Source organism: Epargyreus clarus, unplaced genomic scaffold (genome assembly GCF_041222505.1).
Source record: "Epargyreus clarus isolate Ecla_fem2 unplaced genomic scaffold, WU_Ecla_fem_2.2 ptg000021l, whole genome shotgun sequence".
Lineage (NCBI taxonomy): Eukaryota > Metazoa > Arthropoda > Insecta > Lepidoptera > Hesperiidae > Epargyreus > Epargyreus clarus.
Window position 1 is genome coordinate 908,756 of NW_027332228.1, and position 20,157 is coordinate 928,912.

At 35.5% G+C, this 20,157-nt stretch overlaps 1 protein-coding gene across 1 annotated transcript in view; it reads left to right on the forward strand.

Moving 5' to 3' along the window:
* LOC140751034 (uncharacterized) overlaps positions 1–17,517 on the forward strand; it is a 30,650-nt gene extending 13,133 nt beyond the window's left edge. The window contains exon 2 of the mRNA XM_073084846.1: positions 14,286–17,517. Coding sequence (XP_072940947.1) covers positions 14,286–16,664 — 2,379 coding nt within the window. The 3' untranslated portion in view covers positions 16,665–17,517. The remainder of the gene's footprint in view (positions 1–14,285) is intronic.
* Positions 17,518–20,157: the final 2,640 nt, after the last annotated feature.

Consider the following 20,157-nt stretch of genomic DNA (forward strand, 5'->3'; position numbering starts at 1 on the left):
TGAGTTATTAAATAAACCCATTACGTGTTTAACTTTAGTATCAATATGCAGAAATTAATATTTATATTTTGTAGATGCATCTCTGAGGTCATCAAAAAACCTCTCAAAACGTTACTTCACAAAATGTTTTTAACTTTACTATTGTAAATATAGTAAGGTAGTAAACCTCTCTTGATTTGATTGTGTAGGCACGGCCTCTGAGCTACATGTATTCATTCAAATATACCACTTACATTGAAATGTATCATAAAAGTCTTAAACGCACCTGGGTTCTGCTTTGAATTGTGTACCTCTGCACTTACAAATATTGTTTCAATGTAGTCTTAGGATAGCAACACAGGCCGAAGTTAAATAGGACACAGATTCCAATTGGGGTTGATATGATTACAGCTGATATTCATGGGAAACATTACCAATTTACCGTCTGGTACACGATTGCGGTTTCAAATGATGACACGGATATTCGTTTTTCTGCCTCATATTCCATTATTTAATTCAGATATGACGATTTACAAATGTTTTCTATGAAAGGCCACTTACATAAAGTGGACTAACTACTTAGTCGCGAAAATATATTAGTACTCTATATACACTTAATATAAATATTTGTATACGTTTACTTTTCTCCATAATACTAGCTTAGAAGTTTATACGGATTAACAATAATGTTAAAACCTTCAAAACAAATCCAATATTTATTATCCCTGATTCACCCCAATTTACCCAATTCACCCCAATTTACCCAATTTTTTTAGTCACTCAAAAATATTCACTCAACACTTTAGTGAAAACATAATTAACCCGGCCTTCAACTTTGTGCCACATGTATTAACATGCAAAGTAGTGTTTTTGATCCGAAAAAGATGACAGAGGTTGAAATGTAATGAGTCATTAAAATAGAGACTTGTTTAATCGCTAGCGAGTTACATTATGCGAGAATTTTTTATTACTATCGGAAAGCAATTTTCACCTGATTAGCTTTAAAGTTTATAAAACGTAGAAAGACCAAACAATTGCCAGAATAGAATCATGAATTACTGAGCAGTTGTTCAACCCGCTTCCACTTGGGCGTTCACAGTCAAACGGCCTACGCGTCTGTGTATAAAACTTATTAAGCCGTCGCCAAACAACTTTGACAGTCGTGTTAACCACTTAATCTCCTGAAGGTGGTGGTGGTGTGGTAGCGGAGACATACTAATCGGAGGCATTCCAGCTTATTCCTTAGGGATAGCGCGATATTTGTGGACGACATCATCTAGGACTCTCTAATCTTATCCGGAGTTGATAACAAATGTCTATGGGCGACAGTAGCCACTTACCATCAGGCGAACTACAAGCTCGTCCGCTAAGCTTGTATTACAAAAAAAAACGCTAAATCAAATTGCTCAAACGATAGTAGCCAATGGGTAGTTAATCTTAATCTTCCGCGGTGAGACAGTTGGGTGACGCAACCCTTCAGATGCCATTACGCAACCGATGCAGACCGTGGTGGGCCTTGGCTGGACCACTGGTTCCCCGAAGATGGCACTATTTCTCAATATATTGACACGTACACACTCGAGCCGCATGATGGAATTTACACTCAAAATTGAATAAGTAGTTATTGTACCGGTTTTATTGAATTCTTTAAATGTTGCTAAGTGTGTCTGGTGCTTCTGACATTTTTTTGTGGATTGACAAATATTGTGGAGTTTGTGTTCACAAGTTCTTATTAAACTTATTAATAAGTAGCCACATTTGTATTTTTTTACATATAACTTACATTTAACATTTTACATTTAACTCTTTCAAAATTCGTAACCTCACACTACTATTTTTCTATCTCTCTGACCGGTCATAAAATCCGGTATCAGGTGCATGCAGTGATGTGTTGCGGATATAATGACGTGGAGGATAGTATAGGTTAGACTGCAAGACATGTCCAAGCGAATATTTCAAAAGGGCCCATTATCCCTTCGAAGAGGCTCAACGATTATTATCCGATATAACAAGCAGGACCAACAAGTAAACGACCTGTGCGAAAAACGACTTTCATAGGCTTTTTATGAAGTCTAAAGTAATAAAAATGCACTGCGCCCCAAAATATAAATTTTAACAGGTATAAAAAAATGTGAAGGCGAAAGCTCCTTCCTGTCCTGAAAGCAGAAACGAGTAATTCAATATGTGTTATTCATTGATTTATTTTTAAGTAAAGTTAGAAATCTAATCTACAAACAATTTTATAAAAAATAGAAGACAAATAATTTAATACGAGTCTCAAAAAATGCGAATGATATGATGCAAAAAATGATCATGTAGAGACGAAGCTACTATTTTTAGCAAACTGGATCTCAAGTTTAGTGTCACATTATGAATTAAAATCTGCACCAAACGATAATATTAGGGTATTATTATTTTATTTATTAATGGCAATAAACATTTAGTTACATGGTAATACTAATAATATTTTGATTAAAGAAGTTATCTAGTAGCAGTATAGTTTTTTTTATAATTATGAAGTAACAAACGACCATGCAGTCCACGTGAACGTAAGTGGCTACTGCCGCCCATCGAAATCTGTATTCATACTTAGATAAGATTAAAATTCCACATGAGATCGGCCAAAGATGCATTGCTATCCTTGAGGACTAAATTGGAACACCCTTATCACATCCTTCAAACGGGAATAAAGCAGCATTTATCACTTGTATTAGGCCAGAAAAATATGGCAGCGGTGCCTCCGGAGAAGAACCATAAAGCTACCAACTTCTAAACTCCTAAAGTACTAAATGACATTTACGAGTCTCTCTTTTTTGCACAATATTGTTACTTCAAAGCAATCGCTTTATAACTACTTAAAATAAATCCTTTGTTATACTATTTACTTTAACACGTGATTCTAAATATTGTTTTACATGTTTATAATGAGATAACAATTTAAAACATACTATAAACATTCAAATTAACATACAAATGTAAAGAGCCTTGGACAAGAATATATTTTAAAGCAGCATCATAAAGATTATAAACTTGCGAAGTCCGTTAAGTAATGCCTACTGAAGGAGTATAATCAATGACATCAATAGCTACTGTGCTACGGCGTTGGGTTCGATTACCGATTAAATTCAATCGGAATTATTTATAGGTACTAAGGTCAATGTAATTTATAATTGGTTTTCTCCTTAAGTCAGAACAAATTTCTTCAAGATGTGTTAAGTCTACCAATACGCTTCATATGCTCAACCCTTCCTATTCTGAGATAATTTATACCCGTATAATATAACATACTGCGTATTGCCAGTATTTTTGTGATCATTTTTTAAAGGTCACTGTATCCTATAAATATCGTTAAATATATTGTAAATCACGAATCTGGTTACAAAAACTTTTCTCCCGTGACGACAGAGAGACGAGTTAGAATATCACAATCAAACCAGGACATAGCAACCACACTAATCGAAGTTCCGTTAGTAATATTTGCTAATAATATCTATAATTGTTTTTCAAACTTTAAAACCAACTTCCTGCGGTTATAGTAAAATGCAATTATTAATTCGATTCGCTATTAGCATCAAAAGACTAGATTAATTTCAACTTACACGTTCAAATAAATTGTCTTATGATTAAAACTTTATGTCTACAGGCAAGTCTACATTATGACATATTATATTATCAATCTAAGATTTGATTTGATTAAATTCTGTTATTATCGTGAAAAGGATTTGATGATTGAATCAAATCAAAATTTCGTGGAACGAAAACATAATTATGTAAATAAATAATTTGATACTATCTGAAATATTATAACATTTTTTGGTGCAAATTAATTAATTATTGACAGTAGCGGTTTTCAAAACAGAGTTGTAGTATTGTATGTATTGAATACATGCTTCATGTCTGAAACTTTCCTTAAAAGTCCTTAATAAAAATCAGGACAATTACCAAATTTAATTAGCGGGAATTGCTACTATTATTTATCGTATCAAAACGATCATTAATCATAAATCAATTATGAAGTATTTTTACTAGTGTTATGGTAAAGGAAGATTTCCTTACTAGTCGAGATCATATTTGGGAGCGTTCATGCCCCGCTTTGTTTTTAAATCACAGCCTGTAAAAAACATACATAATATTAAAAAATCTTTGATAGCATTCAGGGTCGAGTAGCGCCATCTCTTATCAGGTACTTCTAAGACCAATGCTATAACCGATAAAATTAATTTCATAATATTAGTATAATGCTTCTGTAGCTTAAGATAAATTACTAAACTTCTCTCCTTTGCTTTATTCAACAATCGATCAACAGACACTCGATGCAAATTCACATATTAATATGTAGACAATCAATCAGCCATTCGAGAATTCGTAAATTTAAATAAATAATTTATATCAAAAACAATGTATACAGTTTTCGGTTTACCTTGTGCGATCAAGAATTCTGCATTGTATTCTCTTCGGAATTTACAAGTAAATGTGCTGTTCTATTGTTTTAAAACTATTATTGTTTACACCAGGATTTCCGTTCATAATTCGTGATGCATAATTTAGCTGAATATTTAAAACATTTAACGTTTAAGATAATGGTGCTGATGGCTCTTATGTGTTTGGGATAGCGCCTAAAATGTACGAAAACTTTATTAATGCAAAGTGATTTAGAATTCCAATGTCAACGCCTACATAGCGGTGTACATCACAAGTTGTTACACGCTATAAATATCTCTCAAGGCACTTTCGTTCTTAACGAAACGTAATAACACGCATAATGACATAAACGTTTTATATCCAGACGTCGATAAATGTTTCTTCGTGTACAAATTAAAGGTAAATAAATTTCGAAGAGGTCGTCAAGTGGTCACGGAAGAAAAATACGGATCATCGGAGCATCCTTGTTAAGCAAAAACAGGCTTTATTCAGAAACTCTTAAGAAGTACAGTTATGACGTAGTTTCGGTGGAATTTTCTCATTATCTATCTTATAACGATGCGTTAAAACTAAAGATAAGTAATTATGGGAATTATCGCCACTCTTCATAACAGCAGTGTCAAGTGCTGAAGTGTACCTAATAAGGGAGAATTACTTACGTTCACGAGGAAGTCTAACTTAGTCATCACGGGTAGCAACAGGTCTGTAGCCGGTCTTGGTTAGGAATCTGAACCTATTTGGGGTTGATTTAGATACCTATGGGCAACAGAATCTGATGTCGGTCTGTTGCTCGAGCATATTTATTTAAAAATAAAAATGTATAAATTACATTAATTATATTAATTTATGTCTTCAACATTTCTTTTAATAAATCTGGAAGAGGTCTTTTTTTGTCAAAACGACCTTGGATCATTCGTGCGGAATGTGAATTTCATTCAACAATATTGAGGTCTCAATCCTAGCAGAGTAGGCGGGGCGTAACCAATCTCAGATTATTGATGCCTTAGCAGAAGCTTTGCGTGACATTCCAAATACGCCCCACAAATCTATATAAATCATGTTGTCGTCTGTCTGTGACTTCTTAATAACTACGAGTTTATACTCAATATGTTACATTATTTTTCTTTGCTATCTTGTTCCGAGCAATTTTAGAAACGTTATTTATTAAATACATTGGACCTGCGTTACGCAGAGCTCTCTACTCTGACCTGACTCATGGAGAGTTCCGGGTTCGATTTGGTTAAGCACACATGTAATGATGATTACTAATCATATTTCTATAATGGAGCTGTTACTTTACTCATCAAAGACAGGACTGTGTAGTGTGCAGGTATGAGTTTAAAAATTATTACAGGTATAACGTTAGTACTATAATTACTACGCTAGTCTATATAACTAGTTTACGCAAACAAAAGCGCGGTATAACGCTAGTTTTGACTTCAAGAAATTAGTAGTTATTCGAAACCACAAACGCACTATTATCGCCATAATAAGCCTAACAATCTCGAGAAGTCAAAGTTTAAGCAGGTGAGCTACTAGCGACCTCTGGCCGCATTTTTCGTAAACATTATTTTAAGCGTACTTATCGTTAAATTATCAGGTACATACATAATCGTTATTATGTTATTGGGACATCGATTTTGTTCCTTTTTTACGACGATTCTATTAAAATGGTTCGAGTTCCTAAATGCATAAATTTCAGGATTTGTTGACTTGTAGTTCAAATGTTTTTAAAGTGGACCCCACATGCTCTAGTTGGTTATGCCTTTTTAAGGCTTATTAAAGTACTGTAAATACGTACAATACAATACTGTACTGTGATTTTTATGTTCGTTAAGTATTTCGTGATATCCTCTATCGTCAACTTGTGACTAAAATTGAGTTTTTATGTTCCTTATTATTACATTAATTTGTAAGGCAATACTCGCAAAACATAATATTAGATATCTAGAAAAATGTCAAGGGCATTTAAAAAATTGTAATCAGCTGTGATCTTTCCCGTTTCATTTATATACGTTTAGAGACTGGTTACATACTGCGCGTGGCTTTATATTTGTTTGTGTTTAACATTCCTATTTTACATACATTTTGTGTCCATAAATTGGTCCTCAGGGAGACCTTGAAAATAAACATTTAATACTAGTTCCGCTGATAGCGCCATGTCTACCTTTAAACAAATTACAAATAAGTCATTAAAAGTAACAAAAATTTCCGTCAATATATTATCATCTGTAGATCGCAAGTTTATCATCTAAATATTATTGAAATGAACTTCTTCTCCTTCTCCATATGTATCGAGCGAATTTTGGTAGAAGAAAATCATAAAGGTTCGCGGCACCAACATGCTAATTTTAACATAAGGTACCTGCATATGTGAAATATACATTCCGTGAAATATATATAAATATAATTAAGTAATCAAGACTGATTAACACAGATAAACAGCATGGCTTTAGACATAACAAGTTTATTATTGCGTTTTATTTTAAAACAGCAGATGATCTGTCATCGTGGTTTGTCGGGTCGAGGTCGATTATATGCAAGGCATCATTAAGATCTGGATCCTTAATTTAGGATGAAATATAAAGGTTCTACGATACTATATCTGCTAATTACTTATTACTTGATATGTGAACGGATTAAACTTTGCGAAGCAGATTGAAGTCAAAGCAATAATTAATTATGTGTATTTGGCATTTGGAACTAATATAAAGTTATTAGTAATTTTCAAAGTAATATTATGATTTTAGTTTACATTTATAAATATGATATATTCATATTTATGTAGCTATTCGTATGTATGTAGCCCTTTGCAGCTTTAGGATGACATTAGCTTTTGCACCACAATACAAAGAATTAATGAGTAAACGTTTTACGTAGCTATTAAAATATAATTTTATATTTGTTTTCATTAACAACTTAGTTGTACTTCCAACTAAATAAAATAGGTACTTTCGTGCATATAATCATGTTGTAATTAGTTATCAATTTTATTTACAACTATGAAGATTTTAAATAATTTGAACGCAACAGGTACTTAATGTACTTAGCATGCAGACGTGTTCAATAAAAGCTTATAAGCTTTAAATTAGTTACTAAAATCTGAATACACTTATTTGCGAAATTTATTTAATTGAAAATTATTGTATCTACGTTGGTACGCACATTAACACTTTTTTGTGCTTAATCTACTTCACATACATTTAACAACTATTTTTAAAATACTTTACAGAAATGTAGGTTTCCTTATGATGATCCCCTTCATCGTTAAAATAAATGATCATTAATATGTAATACGCCCATAATTTCAACAAATACAGAGATCCGACTGAGAGACTGTAATTTGTACCTGGACCGCCGACATAATAGGCCAAAGTTCATGCAACTAATCATTACTTACTTACTTTTTTGAATTCACACTAAATGTAGACTTCACCACTGTTTATTCCTCCTCATCATTCCTTAATATCAAGCTTAACTTTTTATCTCTTTCCATTATTCCTCAATGTCGTAAAATTTAACCGCGCCGTCGTTTATGCCTAATTAATCACGCTTCGAAACAGGCAGCTCATCACTACACAATAAATTGTGCAACTGTCCTTAAAGGGCAGATGGGGCATCCGAATAAGGTGTCTTGCGCCATCGGACAAGAATGTGAGTTTTTAATAGCGAACAAGTTAAACTTTTCGACCAAGGAAAAGCATATCCAAATGTTTATACATTTGATTTTATGGTGATCAAAATCTTTATAATTAACCGTTATATTTTCCTTATTCATGAAAATAGTTTTATCGTTACCTTATAACTCATTTAAAATCTATTCTATCTTTCATCGAGTGCCAATACGATTTTAGTATAAGGAAAAAGCATTCTGATAACAGGGGCAGTTCCTTGCAAACCTATATACAAAATAAATACATTACATTTCGTTACATTTCATTACAATTCATTAATATTAACTGCATTTTTATACACTTCACTATCTATATTCTATTACTTTCCGTTATATTTCATTACAATTAATTACACGTCATTACGTTTCATTACACTTCGTTACGTTTCATTACACATTATTCCATTCCTTAATCCTCAATGTACACACTACTCACGCTATTAGGTTCTATGTGAAGAACTCTTATGTCATTCTAATTGGCGACAACACGAATCACTCGAGCGCCGATCGCCGGTTGTTGATGAATCGTCGTTTTCGTTGCATGTGCATACTGTGCATGCATACCCCTAAATGCCTAGTCGTTTGCCAATTACGCTGATTGGTTGACATAATGGGGATATCTGGCGTTGACTTTGAGTTGAAATATAAGTACAATTACGGTTTAAAGCTCGAATTACAGCTAAAGACATCGTCAAAATTGATAAATCAGTGTAGTCGAGTGGTTTTAACTTCGAAATAAGTATTAGAGTTATGTGAAGTCCTAATCCGCACTTGTCCTGCATGCTAGGTTATGGTATTAACCTCATTCTTTATTTGTAATCGCAGCACTGAACCTCGTATTTTAAAACCACAAATATTACAACATAAACCGTGGAAACTACCACTCACTCGACTTGCGAAACCAATTTTCCATGCTCTAATAATGGTTTTCCAATTTCGGAAATTACCTTTTCAAAAAATGCAAATGTGCCAATATTGTTTTGTTTAGCAAAAACGGGGTCAGGTTCAAAGGAAAGACGTCGAAACATTTACGTAAGCTATGTATTACAGGTGTTTGAGTACGGTGTGATAATAATGTCCACTTATGACTATTTACTTGTGATAATATTGTGGCGTAATCCTTTCCAAAGCGGGAGGTAAGAGTGCCTTGAAATGGTTTTTCCTAACTACCAATCCAATCTAAACACTCTTGATAAACATTACTTAGCGTTAATAAATGTTTGTTGCTATACATATTTATTTTACAAAGAATATTGCTATACGGTAGCAATTTTGTGTTGATGTTGAAAGTAGGGAGGGATAGCTCAATGGTTTGAAACTCAAAGTACAAACCTCGGTTGGACTCCCAACACAGGAGTCCTATGGAAAATGTGAAATAATGTAATTTAAAGGTTAAAGAGAGAGAGTTATCTATCAACGAGCAATTGCTCTACGGAGTGTATCGTGGTCTAAACCTTTCATACTCTAGGAGGATATTGATGTCCAGCAAGTAAATAGAAGTGGGTCTATGATAACAATATTGAATTTATTTGATTGAAAATCAACGCAGTATTTCATTTAAAGCACATTATTCCTTGTGCACATCACATAAGCACCCACATCCAAGACAAATATCTGAATTCATTAGGATTGTTGTTTTATTATACATAGTATTTCAATATCCAATTTTGCTAAAAGATAATTTGTGTCTGCAATATTCTTGTTAGTAGTAATTCTCCAATGTCAGTACTAACTACCTAAAAATAAGGAATTTACCATGTTTATGTTAACTCGTAAGTTTGAACAATATGCCAACAGACGACTTTTAGCAACCCACGTAACGCCTCCAGACCATTTGCATTACTATTGGCTCTACGCCTAAACTTGTATTTATTACTTACGATTCATTTTGACAGGACAAAAGACAACCTAATTACTAAGAAAGAAAAGTGACTGGTGTGTCTTGTCTAGGTAACGTGTTAATTGCTTTACTATGCCAGTCTTATTTATGTAATATCATCGCGAAGGATATAATTATGTTTTGTAATGTTAAAGATACTTATTTTTTAATATCTATAATATTGACACGAATTGATCGAAAAAATCGAGCAAAATGCTGCGATTTCTCTATTTTCATTGTTAATCTCATTTCCTCATATATGAAAAATCCCATATCCCAAATCTACTTAAAACGGTGGAGGCCGTTATCCTTATCGCATTAGTGCAAAGTTGTAGAATTCGCGAAGTACTCTCTAGGACTCCCTCTATTGTTGAGGAGATCCGTACCCAGTAGGACATATACCTATATGCAATCGTAAACAATATACAAGCTTTCTAGGTGTCACAATCATAATATTTTATACATAAACAATTACAAAGGTCATTGTTCATCAGCCTGTCGTAGTCGTGTCGTGGTCGTTGCCACTAAAGTTCACTTCAAACCATTACATTTACGTTACGGCAGTTTTGATTTAAGGGCGTCATGCGGCTTACACATTGAATAAGCATTTACCGTTGCACTTTACTTCGAAGATTGTTATCGTAACAATACGTGTAATCATCATGAGTTACAAAATGATTTATCTATTGCTATTCAAGTACAAGTGAAGTAGGCTTTAGCTGAGAGAAGATGAATACACCAAAGGACCGTCAGGGAACCGAACTCATAACCCTCTTTAAATCATTATGATTCTCAATCCGTTATACAAAGTCAGTTACAGTATCATTGTTACCTACTGATTAATATTAAATTTAAAATTGTGACACTTCATACACTTCTGAGAGCTTTGTAGACATGTATTTTTCCTTCACAATTTAAGGAAGCAGTAATTAATTTCTAACCGACGCAAAATCAGAAATGCGTGCGTTTCATTAAAGCCTAGAAAATCTAAATTATGACCGTTAGTAAATAGTATTATTAAATAGTAAAATAGATCACATATCTCTTTCGCCTTTACCTTGCACTACTCACCAACCTACATTCTACTGGCTACATACAAGCCAGAAAACCTTGAGCTTCTTCAAAATTATGCTTCCTGCGAGCCAAACCAGTCGTACACTTATGTAATGTACCCTCGGACAATATTTACTAACTAAACTCATGTGTAAGTTCCTATTCGTAATCTACTTTAAAATTTACTAAGACATAAGTATTGTATTTTTAATGAATGCAATACATAAGCCCAAATTTTTATGTGGTCATTATTATAGTAATAAGTAAATGGAAAAGGCAGTCAGTATTATATGTTTGTTTAGGTCACATTATCAAAATCCTCTTTGGCGTCAGTCTACACGTGTGGAAAACTTATTTAACTAATATAAACTAATTCGATTTGACGTTACGGTTATATATATTATATGTATTACGAGTAGTATAAAAGAAACCAACGGGTTGCACTCCAGGAGTGCGGGCAGAAGTGAAAACTTAAATATTAAGTAGTGCACTTTTGATATTTTGAATAGTTGGGGAATAATTTTGCACCGATTGCTGTAATTACCAGTAAAAAAGTACTATCTTTTATGTTTTTCAAAATTTTCATTTATTGCTCTATCGTACACAAACATGACAGTCTTACTAATATTCGGTTAAAGAACGCGAGTTTAATATTTTTTACCCATCACAAAAAGAGCACAACACCGCCAAAGAAGTTTTCACTTCAATTAAATAGTTTCTTTAATCCTACAAATACCTAAAAATGAATTAATAATTATCTTTTAGTAAAAAAATGTTTGCATAATATAAGGAAAGCCGCATAATATGTAACCTTATTATTAAATAAATATTAAAAGCAATTATTTTCATTTGGTATATTGCTAATAAAACTAGTAGGCGTTCGTTTACAAGAAAAATATTTTGTTAATTACGAAACAAAACCAAATTGTCTTATAAAAATGTACATTACAAAACAGGTGTTGTGACACCAAAATACATATTATTATTGTCAAATCTATTAAAGTAACGCAAATACCAATGTTTATCGTATTTACTTGCACTACTCGTCTCCCTTGTCAAGTATGTGTCGTCAAATGTTTGGCGACATTTGAACACTGCATGTTTGATATTGGTTAGCTTCTTCATCTGTCAATAGTAGCTAATACGAAATAGTTTGATCTCTCTAGTTATATATTTCACATTTACGCAATTGTGCGTTAACAACGTTTGAGTTCACAACTGGTAGAGCATGTCTGTTAGGTCCCAGTTATTGTGAAAGGAGAGGCATGCCCAGGTGTGGAACAGTCTTTAATGGGTTTATAAGCACAGCTAGAAATAGCTGTGAGGTTATGCGTCCAGATTCTACTACTGCTGTACTATAGAAATTCTATCATCTTCAAATTCGTAGGTTTCTCAATTCATATAATTTAGAATACATCCATGACGGAATCAAATAAAAATAACAATATTTTATTCTCTAGTAATAGTAAATGGATGGATTAATGTTAAAGTATGGCTACACAAACCCAAACCTAATCCAAAACTCTCTTATAGATATCAGGACCCTATTAGCAACCCTTTATCTTAAGCTGTCATCACACAACCGACTATCTTTTACGTACACAAACCAGCGCCTACAAACGAATGTTTAGCAAAGCGAAAATTCGCCGCCAAATCACGTATGTTGTCAACGCAGTAAACGATACCATCTAATTGATAGATATCAAGTAACGTCGACAAGACCGACCTTAGGGTCACCTGCAATGTTTAACTACAGAGTAAACAACGAACAGAGCCGGTGTGTCATCGTTGACAGATGCTTGATGATCACATGCATGCTGATTTCATTTAATATATTTGATGTCTAGCCAAACAAAACAAACGAGAAGACAATGAGTTTTTAAGTTTTGACAAAAATGACTGTTTTGGTATTTGTTTATCTATTTGCCCATTCATTTCCAATCAGCGTCCCTAGCGGATTGTATCGAAACTAATTGAAACTATATGGGAAATATGTAAACAAAAACAGTCATTTTTGTCAAAACGTAAAAACTCATACTAAGGGTACAGATAGCTATGTAATATAACTTTGTGGCAATAAAAACTCTACATGATATCCACATTTTTTGATTAAGTATTTGGATTAACTTGAAGTTGATCCGTTACAGTGGTTCCAAATTCGATTTCCAGCATGGAAAATATTTATGTATATTATATTTATGTATTATGTATTTCTATTTTGTTTTCATGTTATTGATGTCAGCATACTTACTCGTAACATAGATTAGTAAAGATACGTCGCCGCCTTGTAATTGAATGAAGCCACAAACGGCTTATTAGTAAGTTCTTTTTTGAATTCTTGACAAATAAAAACATTTTTAGAGAAAATTTACGAATAAATAACTAATAAAGTGTAATTTACATAATAAATAAATAATTATTTCAAATATTTTAGGGACATTTTAGCACGGAGACGTGGCAAAACTTTTTTACTCAACTATTTCAATTCTCAAAACTGGGTACATTTTCTTGTTAGAAGTGAGTAATCTTTACTAATCTATGACTCGTAATTAAATTGTACACTAATGATACTGTGACAGGTGTGGTTGTAACTTTTGAACAGTTTCCAACTTTGTGGCCTGTAATAAAACCAAATTAACATACCTAAGCTACTTAATCAACAAGTGCAAAAACGGTCATTTCTATTTCACATTCGCTCTATGTTCAAACTAAACACGTTGCAACAGCAAGCGCCATCCTTGACATCTCAGTTCAAAATGTTAAATATTTTAAAATTCTATTAAACACAGTTCTACCAATCGTCTTGGGAAAACATTTCTCAATGTCGTATTATTTTTGCGTTGTTTGACTGACAGTGACATGTGATGTTATAAGCTCCATAATTAAATTAAGTAGTTCTTTACAAGGAAATTTTAATAAACAATCAATTACTTTATGTTAATGTTGTGATATAAAACAATAATGAGATAGGTAGGCTGATTGAAAAACATAAGGACGTGTCGATCAGAAATAAGAGAATGAATATTAATTTATTACATTGGGCGTCTTTATTTTTATAAAAAAAAGATAATTGAAACTAGAATCAACCGTACACTTATTTAATATTAAGAGATTATTGTCGCACTTGAACTTATAATGGAACATAAAAATTCTATTTGGTCGACCAGATCAGTAACCATTGTGCCACACAAGTTTTAAATCCTTGTTTTATTAATAGAGATCTTACTTAATCTTTACTACAATGATTTCGATTACTCAAACCCATGTTTTCAATTTCAGAGGCTGTCACTGCACATCGCGGTGGTGCTGCTGGCGGTGTACCACACCTGCCAAGCGGACCGACCCCCGCGCGCTATCCCCAGTTACCCCAACCAGAACTACGCGGTCCTCGGCGCACCCATCAACGCTGATCTGAATGAAGATGGCTATTTCTACCCGAAGCCCAAGATTCCCTTCCCGCCGCCGCCACCGCCGCCACCAAGGACTCCGCCCCCGCCGCCGCCACCGCCAAGAACTCCGCCTCCACCACCACCTCCGCCACCAAGAATTCCGCCACCATTAGTCCCAGAACCGTCTCAACCTAGGCCATTCTACCCATTGCCACCTACGCCAAAACAGCCGCCTCAACCACCTCGAAGACCTCCACCACCACCGCAAGAAGAGGGATATTTCTACGATAAGCCAAAAATACCGTTCCCGCCACCGCCACCGCAGCCACCAAGGACGCCACCTCCGCCTCCTCGTACACCGCCACCCCCACCGCCTCTGCCCCCACAGCCACCACGCACTCCACCCCCACCACCACGTACTCCACCCCCACCACCACGTACTCCACCTCCACCGCCCCGTACGCCACCACCGCCACCTCCACAGCCCCCTACTACAGGCTATTATTACACATCACCTAGAGTTCCCTTCCCTCCGCCCACAAGACCTCCCCCACCACCGCCGCCACCACCAACAAGACCTCCTCCGCCTCCACCACCACCACCGACGAGACCTCCTCCACCACCAACATACTTACCACCTTCAACTACTAGACCACCACCGCCTCCACCGCCACCAACAACACCCAGGCCAGTGACGTATCTACCTCCAACCACGAGGAGGCCACCACCTCCACCTCCGCCACCACCAACAAGGCCGCCTCCACCACCTCCGCCACCTCCAACAAGGCCACCACCTCCACCTCCCCCGCCACCGACAAGACCCCCAACTACACGGAGACCACCCACTTATAGTACATTGCTGGAAGAAACCAGAACTACTGGTTACAATTATCCCAAACCTACTGTACCATTTACTTTACCCACGCGCCCTCCACCACAGACTCAAAGACCTGTGACATTCCCGATACAAACAACAAGAAGAGCAACCCCGCCACCTACAAGGCCCCCACCACCAACTTATCTGCCACCAACAACCAGAAGACCACCACCTCCGCCACCACCACCACCAACAAGGCCTCCACCACCACCACCTCCGCCGCCAACCCCTCCACCCACATATCTACCACCCTCAACCACAAGGCGACCGCCGCCGCCACCACCACCACCTACAAGACCTCCACCACCGCCACCTCCGCCGCGAACTCCTCCGCCTACCTATCTACCACCCTCAACTACAAGACGACCACCGCCTCCACCACCACCCCCACCAACAAGGCCTCCTCCACCTCCACCTCCGCCACCAACCTATCTACCACCTCCAACGACAAGGCGACCACCGCCGCCTCCTCCACCTCCACCAACAAGGCCGCCACCACCTCCGCCGCCGCCGCCAACCCCTCCACCCACATATCTACCACCTTCGACTACAAGGCGGCCACCGCCGCCGCCTCCCCCGCCAACTAGACCTCCACCACCTCCACCTCCACCACCGCCGCCGACTACTAGGCGACCACCACCACCACCAACTACAAGGAGACCACCAACTTATTCGACCATAATACCAGTATACAGGACAACAGGCTACGACTATCCCACGCCATCAGTACCGTTCACATTCCCGACCACCGCTAGACCGACACCACCTCCATATACTTCTCCAACTACCAGAAGAACGCCACCACCGCAACCCCCTACCTACTTGCCTCCCACAACAAGACGCACGCCACCACCTCCACCACCCCCACCACCTCCAACTACAAGAAGAACTCCGCCACCCCAGCCGCCAACGTACCTTCCCCCCACAACGAGAAGAACGCCACCTCCGCAACCACCAACTTACTTACCACCTACTACTAGACAAACTCCTCCACCTAGACCTACTCCGCCGCCAACACCGCCACCCACGCGGCCCCCTCCACCCCCAACTCCACCACCGACCTACATACCTCCTACTATAAGAACACCACCATCCCGACCAACGCCTCCTCCAACACCCCCGCCTACAAAAGGCACCACCGGTTACGACTACCCTAAGCCCCCTAATCCACTGCCATACCCTACAAGACCACCATACGTCCCGCCTACAACGAGACCACCTGTATACATCTCGTCAACGACTCAGGCTCCCGTGTTCATCACGACGAAACGACCAACCTACCCAACTTATGTTCCTCCCGTAACCACAAGAATACCATACACCAGCCGACCTCCTTTCATACCTGACCAGGGATACTTCTACGACAAACCAGCCGTACCATTCGTGTTCTAGGACCACTAGTGCTGCAAATAGGGTACAATTCTACTAAGATGCCATAATTTTAATTATTGTGATACCAAACTGAGTACCGTTGTACTTGAAGTCGCAAGCGTTTTTGTTATTGTTTTATTTTATCATTATTACGTTATTTTAATGAACATGTTTCTTTAATGATGTACACTAAAACAGTGCATAAATAGTGAAAATATTTATTACTGTAATAATATGCATTTACTACTTACAAAAGTCACGTTAAGTAGTATTTTGCTAAAGAAATCAAATACCGTTTGAAAACCAGATTTTATGAATAATTGGTAAATATATTTACATTAACTATACTTCCTTATTTTTATTATCTTAATGCAGCTTAAAGAAACGTGTTTATTTTAGGCTACAAATGTATTATGCAACACTTATTTATGCGAAATGTGAGGAATATTCAGAAATGCTTAAAATAATTCTGATGCTCTGAATTATTATAAGATAACTAATTTCGAATTACTTAAAGTTAAAACTTCATTTTTATTTACAGTTAACATATTTTAATTGTTGCATGATAAAATTGTAGTGTACGCGGTTATTTCACTAAATTATCATTCAACCTACGATATTATTAATACCCTGAAAATCTCGATGTCAACGTACCTAATTAGTCAAAGTTAAATATAATTAATGATAAAATGGTGAAATAGCTATAAAAATACTTCGAGGTTACCACGAAATTGTGATAACATTTTAACTATATATTTTAATTTTAATAATTTTAATACTCAAAAACAAATTGAAAACGACACTGCCTTTAACTAATTCTATGAATTAAGATGTAAAAATATATTTTTAAATAAAAAATATAAAAACAATTTAATATTTGCGATTTCATTTACCTACTACAATTACTAAATTTAAATTTTGTAAAATACATACCCGAATTTTTGAGAGTCAATTTACTTGTAGTTACGAGAGCGAGTGTCAGTCAAAGTTTATAACTAGCAAGAATGGCAGTCAGTACCTAGACATTTGAGAACCTTTTCTGATTTCCATCGTCGTTACAGAACTGCTTATACGCACGCAAGTTTAAGAAAAGTTCTACAAAATTACTATCGCCGACCGTACTATTACGTCACTGCTTCTAAATGTGAATTATTTAATTTACTGTAATGAAAAATACCTTAAGTATGTAGTAATCACCGATAAGTTCCAAATTCACTACAAAATCTACTAATTGCGCAGTTACAATTTGCGAACAATTTATTTCACGGAAGATTTTTCACAACAGTCAATTGTTTTCTTTATTGTTCTTTTTTCAACAATATTATTTTTTTTAATTAATATAAGGTTTAGTATTGTGTCAGTATTAAACTAGAAATAATGAAAAATTAAATAAAATAATAATTATAATAAACAATTTGTCGCCTATAAAATATAAAGCGCGTACGTCGCCTATAAAGCCTATAAAGTATATTAAAATATTACGAGTCTTTATTAATCTATCATTTAAAGTTGCACAGCACGTTATTATAATGCTAATATCTCAATATAGCGATCTGTTATAAGCTACGCGAATTAAATTTCCTTAATTATTATGAATCATTGTTACTTCGAGTGAAATGCAAATGCAAACTAATTAAGCTGGTAAATAAATTAAGATAAAAAAGGTGGCAAAACATTAAATAAAACAGTAATCAATTTATTCGCTTCCTCGTGAAAGTTACCGCATACCGTGATGCATGACCATCTGTCACCCACAGTAACTTGTCACACGTCTTATCATGCTTATCGGAAATTGACTTACATTACTATAACTTCTTGAAACTGTCGACAAATCGCACTATAATTGATATAAGTGATTTATTTATTTCACAATATATCAATAAATTCTGTTTGCCTGGTATAATAATATTTACTACAGCCAGTAGATGTAAAATTGAAATTCATTGTAGGCGCTCAAAATGGTTTAAATACAGTAAGACCCTTTGTGAAACCACCTGGGCAGTGACACCACCACCCATATATCTACTTTATATCCGATTACCACCAATTTTGATAAGCAGATAACTTAGGCGAGGTTCACTAACTTCCTTGTAAAGACAGAAGTCCTCTCCGATAGCAATGCAATCCAGTCCTATATTCACTACAGATGTCAAGTGTCTGATCGCTGACCGTGACGATTTAAAATTCTAGACATTACGTTGCTACCATTATTTTAGATGTGGATATGATGCTATTCAATTTGACGCAACTTGATGTACTTACCTAAAAAAATAAAATCAGTAAAAAAGGAATGTTTCATACGAATGTATTCACTTTCTTTATTATTCTATTCATTTAGAGATAGGTATATGATCAGTCACTTCACGGCTGGTTAGTCCAATGCTAGAATCTGTATTAATAATTGTCTTTAATAGCCAATAAATCTGTACAACAGGTGATCATTTTCAGGATTTCTGTTGCTTGTTTGTTTTATTAGAAATTGAATTCTTGATTCTGCTGCTAGGGGTTGTAGGTTCAAATACATAGACTGTTTTATTTTTGGAAATTATGTGTGTATTGAAACAAACTTTTTATAAGTACTACTTTTCGCTTGACTTATCAGTGAAGAAAAAACATAGTAATTAAGCCTACCACGCTTTCCAAAGGTTAGAATCTATGCCCAATGCGTATACTTTTTCATTTTCAGAAGAGATCTAAGCCCAGCGGAGGAAGCGAACGAAATTGATTGTGGTTGAAATAATTTAATATACATATATAGTACGAGAACATCGTTTAGTACCTTCAGTAAATATTGCCTTATAATAATCTTTTAATGTGGGCCAGTATAAAAGCAATCGTAACGTAGTGTTGACGTCCTCTTTTAATATATGAAGGTTTTTTTCTAAAATATACATCTTGAGGTAATGATTAGTTTATATAAAGACTAACTGACTCGGCAAACGTTGTGTTGCCATATAAATAAACAAAAGTTAAGGGTGAACAACCCTTATCACTTAGGGGTATGAAAAATAGATAGTAGCCGATTTTATATATAAGATTTTGAACACAGACAATCGCAAGTCATCGTTTTAATATAAGAAACTCCCACTAACATTGCTTTTATTTAATTTTAAAACCCAAAATAAGAGCGATCTTCATTATATTCGTATGCAAAACATAACAAAGCCATTTGCATCTGTAATTTACTGTCTTACGTAACAAGTAGGTTCGTAATTTTTAATTATATTACGGAAAACTTCTGGTATTTTTTGCATTTTTACACCTTAATCGTCAAATTTCATCTGGTTATTAGTAAGTAAAGTTAAACACACAACATGAAAATAATTTTAGAACTTACATTCATTATTATGAACTAAAAATACGTAACACGCAGTGATAGGAAGATTAGTAGGCAGAGGTACGGTAATTACCGTGGTGGAGGCGCGGTTTTAAACTAGTCTTTCTCAATTAGTGATTTAGACCTATATAATAATTTATATTAATAACCTACTTACCACTTTTTCACAGCTTCCTT